Raw genomic sequence first — 16,137 nt, 5'->3', positions numbered from 1 at the left:
AGGATGTAATCTTACTGGATTAGGGGCCTACCATATTCCAGTATGACCTCATGTTAACTAATTACATCTACAGTTACCCTATTTCTAACTAAGGTCACATTGCGAGGCACTGGTGATTAGCTCTTCAATGTGTATTTTTTGTTGACACAATTTAGCCCATTACAGGTAGGCTCAGTAATTTCATATCTTTTCTTCTTTGGGCACGAGCAGATTGAATATATTCATCTCTTGAATGGAAACAAGTGTTTTGATTCTCATTTAAATATATTGCACATGTATTCAACATCTGAAGTGACATTGTAAAGAACCATCGAATTTTGTAAGTTGTGAACATTGTGCACTTTTGTGCCTGCAGTACAGTATTCTGGAAAATCATTCATCTAGCTTATCTTTGAAAAACGTTCTATTCTGCGTCTATCCAGGTGAAGGTATTTACACAAAATGTTAGATTGATTTAGGGATCAGAAAGAGACATTTATATGTGAAAAAAAAAAAAATAAGGGAAATGTTTGGGTAGAAAGGAACAGAGGTCCAAATCTAAGGGTTGAGGAGAGAAGGGTAGCCAAGATGGGAAGGGAGAGAGCTGAGGGCTAAGAGGTAAGATGTGTTACTCTGTCAGGGGGTCTTGTGTGGGAGTGGAAATAAGATGGCAGGGCAGGAAACTTAACGTCTGACTGTGTTGTGTTATTTTAGTCTGTGATATGTCTATTCTTTCAAATAGTTATTCCATCATTTTATAGAGGGGTAAAACTGAGACTCAGGTTAATTATCCAAGATCATCCAGGTAGCACATAGGGCTCATCTAGAATCATACTTCAGGAGTTATTGAGACTTTACCTTCAGTTCTGATGCCCTCACTCAGTTGTGTCACTTTGTACAAGTTATGAATTTTCATATACCTCTGTTTCTTCACCTGTAAAATGGGAATTATAATACCTTCCTCACTCACAGTGTTGTTGTGAGGACCAAATGAGACAGTATATGCAAAGAATTCCTGTGGTTCTTAGCATCAGTTATGTGGTTAAGAAAATAGCTGTTGTCTTTAGAATTGGTTATAATTTATAACCAAAAAACTGGAGGCAACCTAGCTATTAGTAGGGGAATAGAAAAATAAATTGTAACCAGTCTTACATTAGAATAATGATGCAGCGGTTAAAATAAAGACAGTCGTATGATGACCCAGCTGGAGGCTTCCAGGGATGACAGGGCAGAGGCTGTGCACTGTTGTCAGCTGTCTAGCATCTGTCTGGTTGGTTCTGTATCTGGTTCTTGCCTGTGTTTTATCTTTTGCTTGTAGCTACAGTCAGGATTGTGAGGAGAGTTTGCAAGGAGCACTGGTGAGTAAGTCGTGTCTTTATCAGTCCCCTCTCAGAATGGTGCCACCATTGGTAATTGAGCTCTTTCATTTTATGTGGCTGGGCTTGGATCACAGCCTTTCTCTTTTACTTAGTGCTCTGAACCTGAGTCCTGGGAACTTAGGAAGCTCAGTCTCATGTTCTGATTGAGTACACGTTAATGTGTTTGTTAACACTAAAGGTAGTACATTGGCTGGAGAAACTAAGTGCTTAACAGCAGCAACAAAAAACACCACACGGTTTGATAGTTCTAATAGTGGAAATTTTTATTATTGTTTTTTTTAATGTTTATTTTTGGAGAGAGAGAGACAGAGTGTGAGTGCAGGAAGGGGCAGAGAGAGAAGGAGACGCAGAATCTGAAGCAGGATCCAGGTTCTCAGCTGTCAGCACAGAGCCCGACACAGGGCTTGAATCCATGAACAGCAAGATCATGACCTGAGCCGAAGTCGGACACTTAACCGACTGAGCCACCCAGGCACCCCTAACAGTGGAAACTGGTTTCTTCTTTATCTTTGCATAAACAAACCGTGGCCTTTCCCTGGGTGGGCTGGATTGCGGGTGGGCTGGAACTCTTTACATAGGCATTTAGGAACTCCACAGCCTATTCAGTCTTAAACATGTGATTTCTGAGGTCAACCTGGGTATTGACATCCAGCCAGAGGAAAGGGACAGGGTATGGAGGACATATTTTTGGTTCACCAAGTCTCGCGGTGAGTGGTAAATTTCTGCTCACATGTCATTGGGTAGAACTCATTCTAATGGAATCAGAATGATACCCCTTAACTGCAAGGCAAGTTAACAGATGTTTGTCAAGGACAAAGAAGACATGTTTGATGACTGCCTAGCAGTCTATTGCCAGAGATGGGCTATCCTTTTTTTACCTGTGTATAGTTGTGTTTCAACTGTGTAGTACTTTTTTTTAAAAACATTTTAATGATTAACTTATTTAAATTTCTAAATAGGCAATACCTTCACATAGTTGCAGAGTTTAAAAATGTGAAAAGATAATATAGTGAAGTATTTGTCTTTTATCTCTGCCCCACATCTGTCCAGTTCCTATTGGATAATCATGGTGGTTATTTTCTTGTCTATCTTTCCAGAGACTTTTTGTTTTAAAAGCAAATAAATAAATATGAATATGTATATTCCTGCCTCCCTTTTTCTACGTGGATGGGTGTGTAATATACACAGAACTCTTTGCTTCTTTCCCTTGGTGATATAAGATAGTTATTTTAAATTTTGTGTTAGTCTTTCTCCATTACAAGATGTTGTTCCTACTCTTAAGGAGTTTCTAATCTAATTTGGTCAAGGTCTAATCTAGTGAGGAGGATATGCAGGTAGGGAAAGCTTTTGTACCTAAGATAAAATACTTATCTGGTACACACTGTACAGTTCAATGCTATAATTAGAGCAAATGAAGAATCCTTTTTTAATTCTAATTAGATTTTTAGAGAACTTCATAAGAGAATTAAGTGTGCTAAGTTTATTCTTGGCATTTAAATCACATAAACCATTGAAATTAGCAAAACTGAAAATTGTCGGTATTAGGAAATAGGTCTCTGACTATTGGCTACATTTTTGTGTAATTATTGAGAGCACTAAGTACATTCTAGTGATAGTTAATTCTCTTGAATAATTAAATGACTTTTATTTTGGTAAACTCGTATGTTTAGAGTATTAACAGTGTTTTTCTAATTCATGGCTCTGGCCTAAATGACAAAGTAATAAAATGTTATGTATTTCCTTCATTTACCATTTAATTTATATTAACAAAACTAAATGCCATTTTTTAAATGTTTATTCATTTTTATGAGTGATGGGGGGGGGAAGTGGGAGAATGAGAGAGAGAGAGAGAGAGAGAGAGAGAGAGAGAGAGAGGACAGAGGATGTGACGCAGGCTCTGCACTGACAGCAGAGAGCCTTATGCAGGACTTGAACCCATGAACTGTGAGATCGTGACCTGAGCCCAAGCCAGATGTTCAAGTGACTGAGGTACCCAGAACTTGTTGCACTGAACTGCATTATGAGGCCCAGTTTATTCTTTGTGATTTCCCATTTTCCATGACCTTGCCAACACAGCATTCAGCTTTGGTGACTGTGAATTTCCTCAGCCCAGTGAGACACACAGTAGTGCTCATAAATGGAAAGGAAGATTAGTAGGTTGTGCATAGCTGAGAGCTGAGATTGATTGGTGTTGACCCCTGCGTCTTTGCCTTTGCTATGTGACTGTGTGAGCAGAAAGTGCTGCTACCAAGAAAAAAGTGACCCCATGTGCCTCTTATCTGAATGTCTGCCCTGACTTAGTGCATATAGAGGAACTAGTGTCTCTTGGGATGCTTATCTTGGGAGCCTGTAGCTGGTCTCTGCTTTGTTGTGTAGTAATAGGCCTCCATGGAAGTCTAAACTGGTTCATGTGACCAGCAGTAAATGGAAGCTTTCATTTGTGCTGAGGAAGAGACGTACAGGAGAGAAGGAGGAGGAAGAATTGGAGATCTTTTCCTTCTTGGCTCTTCCAGCTTTATTTTTCTTTGTGCCTTTACTAGGAGGGATTTTCAGAGTATATCCCCTCAAAATGTTGTGGGAGGACTTCATTTCCTGTGGCTGTAATGTCATAAACATTGTAGAGCTTTTTAAATAATAATAATAACAACAACAACAACAACAATAATAATAATGGGAAAACCTAAGGGAAGAGATTGAAGAAGGAGCTAGAAATGAAAGTGAGTTGACTTTGTTGCTACCACAACAACAACAACAATAATGGGAAAACCTAAGGGATCAGATTGAAGAAGGAGCTAGAAATGGAAGTGAGTTGACTTTGCTGTTGCCATTGTCCCCTAGCCTCTGCAGGTGTTGGTAATCAAAAGGATTGGATTTTTAAGAGCCTTGTGGGAAACTGCAGGGAAGGCCTTGTGTTGGTCTTAAGTTAGGGAGGCCAGAGTAATGTGAGACCCTCAAAGGATCATAATCTCACTGAAGAGAGGGGACAAAGAAATATGTCTGTCTTGGCCTAGTCTTTACAAAGGGAAAATTTTCCAAGAACTCTTAACCCAGGTCCACCCTCACTCAGGTTTGCTATTCCAATTTGTACTATCTGTGTGGTCTGGCAATTTCCAACTTGTGAAAATTGTTTTAAATGGTCCCATGCTGGGGCTCTTGAGTGGCTCAGTCGGTTGAGCATCCAACTCTTGATTTCGGCTCAGGTCATGATCCCAACATCATGGGATCAAGCCCCACATTGGTCTTCACATTGAGCATGGAGCCCACTTAAGATTCTTTCTCTCTCTCCCTCTCTCTCTCTGTCTCTCTCTCCCTCTGCCTCTATTCCTGCTGTCTCTCTCTCTCTCTAAAGACAAAAGAAAAAAAAATGATCCCACACCTCAGGGTTCCTAGCAGAAGCAAATGCAAAGCTTCCCCGAAGGGATACACTCTCAGTCCAGGCTTCCTAGGAATCCCAAAAAGAAAGCTCTACGATAAGCTCAGAAGCCACAATTACAACAGTCATGGGGAAACAAGTAACCATGGCTGTGAGCAGAAATTATAAACAGCAGAATTAGAATCCAAGATATTCAGATAATGAGATTATGAAAGATAAATATCAAACTACCAGGTTGAAAGAAATACAAAAGAAAATGAAAAATATGAGCACAGAACAAAAATGCCATCAAAGGAGAGTAGGTTGTTTTTTAAGAAGAACCGCATACAACTTTTAGAAACAGCAGATGGGTTAAACAGGAATAGATGCATTTTAGTTAAAATGCAGGGTAGTATCTGAAAAACTTACCTGGCATGTAGCACAGAGAGACAGTATGATAAAATGTACAAGAGATTGAAAGAGAATTAGGTGGTCAAACATAATGCTCATTAGCTTTCCAGAGGAAAATTGGAATAGGGAGAGAGACATTATGCAAAGAGATTGTCCTTTGACAATTCTTTATTAGGATGAGAATTTCTTATATTTCATGCAAGATATAGATGGTTAGGTTTTGAAAGCACATGGACCCAAAGTGCATTTGAGAACACAAAAACCCATATTTCAATAGGTCACACTGAAACTATGACACTAAAATCAAATGTAAAAATATTAGAGCAGAGAGCAAAGAAAGATCACTTGTAATGCCCTAAAAATTATATAACTGATTTGATTTCTAATTCCTGTGCTTCATTTGCTTTCTTTCAGTGATTTCTTTTGGATTTGTTGAATTTTTTTTTTTTTTTTTCATTTATTACCACCCATTCCCTGCCCAAAGCTCCGTGGTTTGTATTGCCTTTTCCTGTTGTCTCTTGTTTCTGTTGATTTTTACTCATTTAGTTGCTTTTTATACTTGATTGTCTTTGTGCACTGGTTCTATTCTTTGAACATTTATTTTAAGAATAATGTGAAGGCTAGGATGAAGGTGGCTTTTCTTCTTGTTTGCTTCTGCCAGGTTCTTGGTGGCATGGCCAGTCTGGGACCATCTTAATTTGAGTTCAGTGTTTGATATGTTCTAGTCCATCCAAATGATGCTAACCGAGGCTGTGAGTTCATCTTTCCTATGAGGCCAGTTCACTTTCTGGCAGAATCTTCTGGTATATCTCTTTAGTACAAAAGTGGCTTTGACTGCTGGATTACTTCTCTGGGTTCTTGTTTTTTTAGATTTTGGTGTAGTTATTCCTTACCATTTTGTTAGTTCTTGGATACTTTTATGAACATGTTTTTTATGTTTCATGTGGCTTTTTAAATTGTCCTCATTAGAAGGATGGTCTGAAAGTACTGGTTCCCACCATTACCAAAAGCAAAAATCATATTATGCTCTTTTCAGAGACTCAAGTTTATGTCTTAAATTGGTAATGGATGGTAGCTGTCAGAGAATTGTTCTGCTTAATATTCTGAAAAGAGTGAACTGTGGTCTGTTACTAAAATGATGCATCATTAGAACAGGAGTAATAAAAATCCTTAAAAGCTTGTTGGGTGATTTATAATTTGCAACAGGGTACATATTCACAATAGCACTTTAGAATGTAATTTCATAAGTAAAATAAAAACTTACTTTCGTGGTGTGTAAGGTTCTGAGCCTGATGTTTGTGGATGACTCATACTCCATCTCTTTACATGTTCCTTCTTCCCTCTCCTTCGCTGCCTTATCTATCACAACTCCTGCTAGTTTGACCTCTTTAATGTCTCTTAAAATATGTGCCTTTTCATCCCTCTATTCTCTACCCAAGTTCAGATCATCAAAATCACTCCCCTGGATTACTGAAAGAGCCCTCCTGCCACCATCCTTATGTCCTTTCACACATTAACCGTTGGCCCTCATTGTTCTCAGGTTAAAGTCAAAGCTCCTGTGTGGCCCGTGCCCCTCACATGACCATTCGCTACCTAGCTGCCTTGCTGCTGCTGTCACACTCTCACACTGTCACCCTCCATCTTCCTGTACATCTGCCTGTGCTCCTTCTACAATTGGCACTTTTGTAAGCACACAGTAATTGTTCATTAAGTGAAGGACTGAATGACGTGTGTGAAGCTAAGGAAATTCAAGTAATCATAAGCTCTCTTACGTTTCTGTTAGAAAGCTGTGTAGGTAGTTGGTTTAGCCATATTGCATGAGTACTATATTAATGTCTGAATTTAATTTATTAATTATATATCATCTGTCTTTAGAGCAAACTTTACAGTGAAAAGTCAAAGCAGAAACAAACAACAAAAAACTACCTCTCTTCAGTAGTTTGTATTTGAGCTTTCCTCCCCCATATAACCTTATGTTAGAATTATAGAGGCTTCTCCACAGATAGCAACCAGGAGGTAAAAACTTCATCACATGTCCTTACAGTGGCAACAGCTGTAGGTTACACACTGTATTTCTGACTGATGACCACACACAACAGATAATAGCATCATTACCCAGTTCATCTTCAAATGTGAAGGACTCCAGTGCCACTCACTTTTAGTCCTTGGGTCTTTTGTGCTAAAGAAGAATCTTTGTCATCCCCAGGACCTCAAGTGTGTGGTTTTTTGTCACATGGAATGAAATGACTCAGGTGCCTTATTTTATTTTGTTTAGGATGTGTCATGCTGTGAGGTCAAATGTAGACTACTATAGGGCATCTTGAAATAAGCATTTTTATCATCATAGTTGACAGTTACTACTTCCTGTTTTGTTGACTGTCACAATCACTGAATGTTTCTTATTGATTGCACCAAAATAATTTTTCTCTCTTTTGGTGATCTCACATATTATTTTATTAGGGTTATTTGGAAAGTCTTGTTACTGCTCCTAATTAAAGAACAGTTCCAAGATATACAGACTCTTTAAAAAACTTGATTAGAAGTCAGTTTATTAATTTGCATTGTGATCTGCATATAGGAGCTAAAAGTAGCTCCCCCAGTGGTGAGAAATTTGTGGTAAACAGTGCCGCACACCCTGTCTCCCTCTTCTTGCCTGTTTTAGACACCTGGAAATGGTATGGCATTCTTTCTCAGTATAGCCTAGTAACCAGTCTCAACACAGTACTTCACGTCCCCACAACCAGTCAGATTTGGCCCTTGAGATCCCAGGGCTAGCTTTTCTTGTGTATTTCTTCCTTGTTCACTTTGCACAGAATATATATTTTTGCATGTTTGCGCCTTATGGCTCTACACACAGTTATTTTCAAACTTACATTTTGGGTGCTGTTTCTTCCTCCTCCATTATGTTCTTTGTGGTACCTACCAAACAAATTGTCTAAGCAAATAAAGATCACTGTAATAACAGTGATGATAACTAATGTGTATTGAGTGTTTACTATGTACCAGGCACTGTACTAAGTGCTTAACATGCATTATTTCATTGTAATCTTGTAACAACTCTGAGTTAGAGACCACTATTCTTCCCATTTTAAAGATGGAGAAACTAGGGCAAGGCTAAATAACTGGTAAATGGCAGAGCCTCGATTTTCACCAAAGTCACCTGCCTTCTCAACCCCAGTTTTTAACCTCTGAGCTGTTACCTCCTTAACCAATGAAGGCTGGGTTAAAACCAGAATGATCATAGTAAATATGCTTTTGTCTGTGCTGTCATTGGGCTAAAATAAAAATCCAGTACCTTTGTATTTTCCCAGATTGCAAACCAACTTAGCACAACATTTTTTGTCTCTTTCTAAGAAATTTATAGTTTTATATCTATTTTTAAAAAAATCTTCTGGAAGATTTCATAAATATGACTTAGGTTTTTATTAACCTCTTTTGCTTTTATCTTTCCATATCTCCAACAACCTTTATAATTTTTGAGAGAGTAGCTATCTTTGTAGGCTGTCTTATACGTTCACAGATGGTATTATTCTATCTGTCCTCATACCATCTGCAGCATCAACCTAGTCTATTCCAATTGGTGTTATCTTTCATTTATGCAGGAGTGAGTTATTAAAATAAAACTTTATATTTGTATAGCATTTTGGGTAAACGTTAGGGTAAAACATGGATTTATTTTATCACAACAATCTTATGCAAAGAAAATTTAATTTTTTATTTTTTTCACCTCTTCCTGAATTACTTTATATGTAGTCTTTGGAATTGAATTGAATTGAATTCAACAACTATTTATTGAACACATATTATGATCCCAGACCTGTGAGAATGAAGAAATGATCCCTGTTTTCACTGAGCTTATAGTCCAACAGAAAAGACAGAGAAGTAAATATAATTACAATTTCCACTATGGAAAGACTGTAGAGGGTCATGTGGAAAAGGATGGCAAAGGATTAAATTTGGTCTAGTGAGCCCAGAAAGCCCTTTCAGAAGAAGGGTACGTGGGAGTTTGCCAAACCAAGTAGAGCTGGTAGGCAGTAGGGAAGAGGAAGAGAGTCTTCAAGGCAGAGTGGGCAGCAAATGAGGAGGCTCCGATGTCAGAGAACTTGGACGAAGATATTGGATCAAGTTCATTCTGACTGAGACTTACAGAGAGAGGAGGAGTGGCAGTGGTCAAGGTGAGACTTGAGAGGTAAGGTAGGCAGGGGTACTGGTTACCACAAGGTAACCAGTTGTCTTGTGGGTCAGTGAAGGAATCTAGATTACTGGCAAGTCATTGATGAGCTGAAAGCAGAGGTAAGACATGAACAGATTTGGGTTTTAGGAAGACTGCTCAGACTTCTCAGTATGGAGAATGGATTGGAAAAAGGGACAGAATTAGATAGATCTGGGGAGGAAAGTTAGGAGGCTCTTTTTGTAGTCTGTGTGAGACATAATTTTTACTTACACGAGGGTAATGGCAGTAGAGATGAAAGAAATAGACCGATTTAAGGGACCACTTCACTGAGAATGGAGGAACCAGTCTATATGTTTACAAAGCTCTGGCGTGTTCTGTATCATGCTGAACCAAATGCCTGTTCTACATAGTAGAGCATGAGCCAGAGAAAAATGGAACAAAAATGAAACCAAGTTAGTATGCATTTTGTAAATAGGCATGACCTCACAGAGTAGTTTGAAGGGTAATAAGGAGAAAAGAAATTAATTAGCTGCCAAGTACCATACTCAATTTAACAGTCATCTGGGCAGGATTTGATGTAAGGCTTGCCCTTCACATCAGCATGTGTGATATCAACAGAATTTTGATAGACAAATGTGTATTCAGTAGCTGATGTTTCCCTTTGCCCCTAAATGTCAGTTCCTTCTTTCATTTGCTTGCTTGTTCATTCTTTTATTCATTCAAAAAAACATTTACTGAGGGCCCACTAAGATACGTTTCTTATCTCAGTCTTTAATACCACATTATGGCGATTGTAACTAGTATAGGCCTTTAGTGTTTATAGGTACTAGATGGGCCACATCTCATTTAGGACACAGTTAGTTAATCAGGTTTCCATTTTAAGTTGACAGTTATGCCATTTCCTCCCAAGCGGCCCACCTGTCACTTAGGGTGCAGCCACTGGTGAAATCCTGCAACGCTGTCTGATATCATTTCTTCTGTATTTTCTGTTGCTGTTCTGAGTCTTTGCTCAGGTTCTGTATGCCTGATCCCATTTTGGTCAAACAGTCAATCAGTTCAGCCACCACCACCAAGTCTTCTATCAAAGTAGTTGGCTGAGTGAGGTTTTTTTTTTGACGGAGGTGATCAGTCGTTACAGTCAGAATGGCAAATTCTCACTTGCCCATTGTAGACTGTTACATTAGTCAAAGGAAAACAAGCGGTTGTAAGAAATGAATCCTCAATCTCGGTGGTTTAAATACTATAAAAGTTTATTTTTTGCTAATGTGAAGTCCAGCTGGTGGCAAATGTGGGAGCAATGGGTTTTCTGCTACAGTAAAGGGACCCAGGCTGAGAGAGTCTTCAGGTGGCTCACAAGATTGTTCTGGTCCCAGCATTCAGCTGGGAAAGAGCAAATGTGAAAGATCACACAGGAGGTTTTTATGAGCCAGAGCTAGCCTTGGCTTAATCCTTCCTGCTTGCAGTTTATTGTCTACAACTTGAGTACTTGGCCATACCTAATTGCAGAGGGAAACTGGGAAATGTCTGTGTGTTTGCCCCGGAGGAATGGAAAACCTAATGAGCCAGGTTCTGCTCCACAGAGCTAACGTCTTTCCTTTTGTGATACTTGCTCTTTTATTCAAATGAAAGGGGCAGGGAAGGGCCAGAGGTGTGGAGGAGGAGTCTCTTTTGTGTTTTCTAAGTAGCTGTTGTCTCAGTGCTTGGACAGGAGAGTGGGAAATGTATCTGTTCTGAATTCCTAATATAACTTATAATTGTTATTACTCTGTTCTCACAGGGAGATAAATGCTCGACTAGATGCTGTATCGGAAGTACTCCATTCAGAATCCAGTGTGTTTGGTCAGATAGAAAATCATCTACGTAAATTGCCTGATATAGAGAGAGGACTCTGTAGCATTTATCACAAAAAAGTAAGTGTGATAAACAGCAGTTCTATTAAAACTGGCAGTGTTCTTCAGCATGAGGATCCCAGATATTAAAACATCTCAGAGTTTTATTTTTGTTATTATTTTGTGAAATCTTAGAGATCATGACAGAATTCTTAAGAGAATTAAATTATACAAGTTGAAGGTATTCCAGTTTTTGCATTGTAGAAAATAAAGTTTGCCCATTTCTGTTAACTACAACAACAGATAGAAGCCTTTCTGGTATAATACAGGATGTTCTTATGTTGCATCCTAAAAATGTGGACCATCATCACAATAGGAAATTTCTTAGACTAGTCAGTTTTAAAAAGAGATGCCTTATTTCTTTTGACCCCAGAACAACTTCTTATTTAACTTTTCCAAGGGAAAGATCTGCTATTATGTTTGTGGTGGTATCGCTATACAAATAAGTTTGGGTATGGAAGGTAAGCAAAAAGCATTATTGTGACTTTCATCACTTAAGCTTTACAGTTTGTTATAACAATCAATAACAAAAGAGGTTTTCCCCATGAGGCTAGCAGGAGATTTTTCAACAGAAACCTTGTAAGCCAGAAGGGAGTGGCACGATATATTAAAAGCGCTGAATGGGAAAAATCTGCAGCCAAGAATTTTCTATCCAGCGTGGCTATCATTCAGAATACAAGAAGAGATAGAGTTTCCCCAGACAAACAAAAACTAAAGGAGTTCGTGACCACTCAGCCAACTCTGCAGGAGATATTAAAGGGACTTTGAGTAGAGAGACCAAAAGTGAAGTCTAAAGGTAGGAAACCCAAAAGCAATAAAAATGAATATTTCAGTAAAAATCAGTCAAGGAACTCACCCACAAAAAAGGATATAAAATATAATAACATATACCTAAAATGTGGGGAGGAGAGAAAAACGGTTTCAAACTTGAATGACTGTCAACTTAATATACACTGCTACATGCAGATTACATAGTAATCATATATGAAAAACCACTAATAAACTTGTAAAGAATAAAGAAAAAGAAATCTAAATATATCACTGAAGAAAATCAGCAAAATGAAAGAGAAAGACAAGAAAGGATCAGAGAAAGTCTTCAGAAACTACCACAAAATAAGTAATAAAATGGCAATAAATACATATCTATCAATAGTTACTTTAAATGTAAATGGACTAAACACTCTAATCAAAAGACATAGGGTGACAGAAAGAATAACAAAACAAAACCCATCTATATGCTGCCCACTAGAGACTCATTTTAAACCTAATGACACCTGCTGATTGAAAGTCAGGGGATGGGGAAACATCGACCATGCAAATGGATGTCAAAAGAAAGCCAGAGTAGCAATACTTACATCGGACAAACTAGACTTTTAGGCAAAGACTGTAGCAAGAAGGGCACTATATAATAATAAGGGTGACAATCCAGCAAGATGAAAAAAACAATTGTAAATATTTATGTACTCAAATACATAAACAGTTAATAACAAACATAAATGAACTAATCACTAATAATAATACACAGGACACCATCAAAACCCTAGAGGAGAAAGCAGGAAAAAACCTCTTTGACCTCAGCCGCAGCAATTTCTTACTCGAACATCTCCAAAGGCAAGGGGATTAAAAAGCAAAAATGAACTATTGGGACCTCATCAAGATAAAAAGCTTCTGCACTGCCAAGGAAACAATCAACAAAACTAAAAGGCAATCGATGGAATGGGAAAGATATTTGCAAATGACGTAAAGGGTAAAGGGCTAGTATCTAAAATCTATAAAGAACTCACCTAACTCCACACCTGAAAAACAAATAATCCAGTGAAGAAATGGGCAGAAGACATGAATAGACACTTTTCCAAAGAAGACGTCCAGATGGCCAACAACACATGAAAAGATGCTCAACGTCACTCCTCATCAGGGAAATACAAATCAAAACCACACTGAGATACCACCTCATGCCAGTCAGAGTGGCTAAAATGAACAAATCAGGAGACTATAGATGCTGGAGAGGATGTGGAGAAATGGGAACCCTCTTGCAATGTTGATGGAAATGCAAACTGGTGCAACCGCTCTGGAAAACAGCGTGGAGGTTCCTCAAAAAATTAAAAATAGACCTACCCTATGACCCAGCAGTAGCACTGCTAGGAATTTAGCCAAGGGATACAGGAGTGCTGATGCATAGGGGCACTTGTATCCCAATGTTTACAGCAGCATTTTCAACAATAGCCAAATGATGGAAAGAGCCTAAATGTCCATCAACTGACGAATGGATAAAGAAGATGTGGTTTATATATACAATGGAATACTACTTGGCAATGAGAAGGAATGAAATCTGGCCATTTGCACCAACGTGGATGGAACTGGAGGGTATGCTAAGTGAAATAAGTCAGGCAGAGAAAGACAGATACCATATGTTTTCACTCATATGTGGATCTGGAGAAACTTAACAGAAGACCATGAGGGAGGGGAAGGGGGAAAAATTACAGAGAGGGAGGGAGGCAAACCATGAGAGACTCTTAAGGACTGAGAATAAACTGAGGGTTGATGGGGAGGTGGGGGAGAGGGGAAAGTGGGTGATGGGCATGGAGGAAGGCATTTGTTGGGATGAGCACTGTGTGTTGTATGGAAACCAATTTGACAATAAATTATATTAAAAAATAAAATAAAATAATAGTACAATACCAGTAGGGGACTTTAACACCCCACTTACATCAATGGACAGATCATCTAAACAGAAACTCAGCAACGGCTTTGAATGATACACTGGAACAGATGGATTTAATAGATATATTCAGAACATTCCATCCTAAAACAGCACACTACACATTCTTTTCAAGTGTGTACAGAACATTCTCCAGAATAGATCACATATTAGCCCGTAAAACAAACCTCAACAGATTCTAGAAGATCCAAGCCCTCAGCAAAGTAGTATTAGAGGCCACATACCTTAACATAATAGAGGGCAGATATGAAAAACCTACAGCTAACATCATCCTTTTTTTTTAATGTGTATTTATTTTGAGAGGAAGAGAGTGTGTGAGCAGGGGAGGGGCAGAGAGAGGGAGGGAGAAAATCCCAAGCAGGCTCTGCACTGACAGCATGGGGCCTGATGCAGGGCTTGATCTCACAAACTGTAAGATCATGACGTGAGCCAAAATCAGGAGTCAGATGCTTAAACGACTGAGCCATCCAGGCGCCATTAACATCATCCTTACTGGTGAAAAACTAACTTGTTTTTAGTAAGACAAGGATGTCCACTCTCATCACTTTTTTTCTTTTTCTTTTTCTTTTTTTAATGTTTTCATTTATCTTTGAGACAGAGAGAGACAGAGCATGAGCAGGGGAGGGGCAGAGAGAGGGGGAGACACAGAATCCAAAGCAGGCTCCAGGCTCTGAGCTGTCAGCACAGAGCCCGATGCCGGGCTCGAACTCACGGAGTGTGAGATCATGACCTGAGCTGAAGTCGGACGCTCAACCGACTGAGCCACCCAGGCGCCCCTCATCACTTTTTTTCAACATAGTTTTGGAAGTCCTAGACACAGCATTCAGACGACAAAAAGAAATGAAAGACATCCAAAGGGGTAAGGAAGAAGTGTAACTTTCACTATTTGCAGATGGCATGCCACTCTGTGTAGAAAACCCTAAACTCTACCAAAAAACTGCTAGAACTGATAAATTCAGTAAAGTCTCAGGATACAAAATCAGAGTACAGAAATCTGTTGCATTTGTATACACCAATAATGAAGCAACAGAAAGAGAAATTAGGAAAACAATCCCATTTACAGTAGCACCAAAAATAATAAGATACATAGTAATAAATGTAACCTGTACTCCGAAACTATAAAGCTCTGATGAAATGTCCATTGACCAATGAACGGATAAAGATATGGTATATGTATATACATTTATATATACACATTTGTATATACACACATATACACAATGGAATATTACTCAGCCATAAAAGGAATGTGAAATCCTGACATTTGCAATGACGTGGATGGAGCTAGAGAGTATTATGCTAAGTGAAATAAGTCAGAGAAAGACAAATACTTTGTGATTTCACTCATATGTGAAATTTAAGAAACAAATGAGCATAGGGATAAAAAGAGAGATACTCAGTAAACCAAGAAACGGACTCTTAAATATAGAGAACAAACTGATGGTCACCAGAGGGGAGGTGGGGGTTGGGTGGGTGGGTGAAATAAATGATGGAGATTAAGGAGTACACTTGTGATGAACACCAGGTATTGTGGGTAAGTGTTGAGTCACTGAATTGTGTACTTGAAGTACACTGGTAGTACACTGTATATTGACTAGCTGGAGTTTAAATAAAAACTTAAAAAAAAAAGATGAGCTATAGGAATATTACACAATGGAATATTACTCAGCCGTAAAAAGTATGAGATCTTGCCATTTGCAACAACATCGGTGGACCTAGAGGATTTTATGCTATGTGAAATAAGTCAGACTGAGAAAAATAAAATAAATAAACAAAAAAGCATAATCAGACATGTAAGTACAGAGAACAAACTGATGGTTGCCAGAAGGAAGGAGGTGGAGAGATGGGCAAAATGGATAAAGGGGAGTGGGAGGTACATGCTTTCTGTTACTGAATAAATAAATCATGAGAATAAAAGGCGCTGTACAGGGAATATCGTCAATGATATTGTAATGACATTGTAAGGTCACTTGTGGGAGCATACTTTTGTTGTGGGAGCAACAAAAACACTGATGAAATTGAAGATGACACAAAAGAAATGGAAAGACATTCCGTGCTCCAGTATTTGGAAGAACAAATATTACTGATACTGCCCAAAGCAATCTACAGCTTTAATGCAATCCCTATCAAAATACCAACAACTTTTTTCACAAAACTAGAACAAGTAATCCTAAAATTTGTATGGAATCTCAAAAGACACCCAAATAGCTAAAGCAGCCTTGAAAAAGAAAAAG

At 38.5% G+C, this 16,137-nt stretch overlaps 1 protein-coding gene across 1 annotated transcript in view; it reads left to right on the top strand.

Moving 5' to 3' along the window:
* MSH3 (mutS homolog 3) overlaps positions 1 to 16,137 on the top strand; it is a 187,898-nt gene that overhangs the window by 83,940 nt on the left and 87,821 nt on the right. Inside the window, exon 13 of the mRNA XM_053907239.1 lies at positions 11,073 to 11,205. Within this exon, the coding sequence (XP_053763214.1) occupies positions 11,073 to 11,205 (133 nt within the window). The remainder of the gene's footprint in view (positions 1 to 11,072; positions 11,206 to 16,137) is intronic.

This window comes from Panthera pardus, unplaced genomic scaffold (assembly GCF_024362965.1).
Source record: "Panthera pardus isolate Hobbes unplaced genomic scaffold, ASM2436296v1 HiC_scaffold_2, whole genome shotgun sequence".
NCBI lineage: Eukaryota > Metazoa > Chordata > Mammalia > Carnivora > Felidae > Panthera > Panthera pardus.
This window is presented reverse-complemented; position numbering and strand designations above follow the sequence as displayed.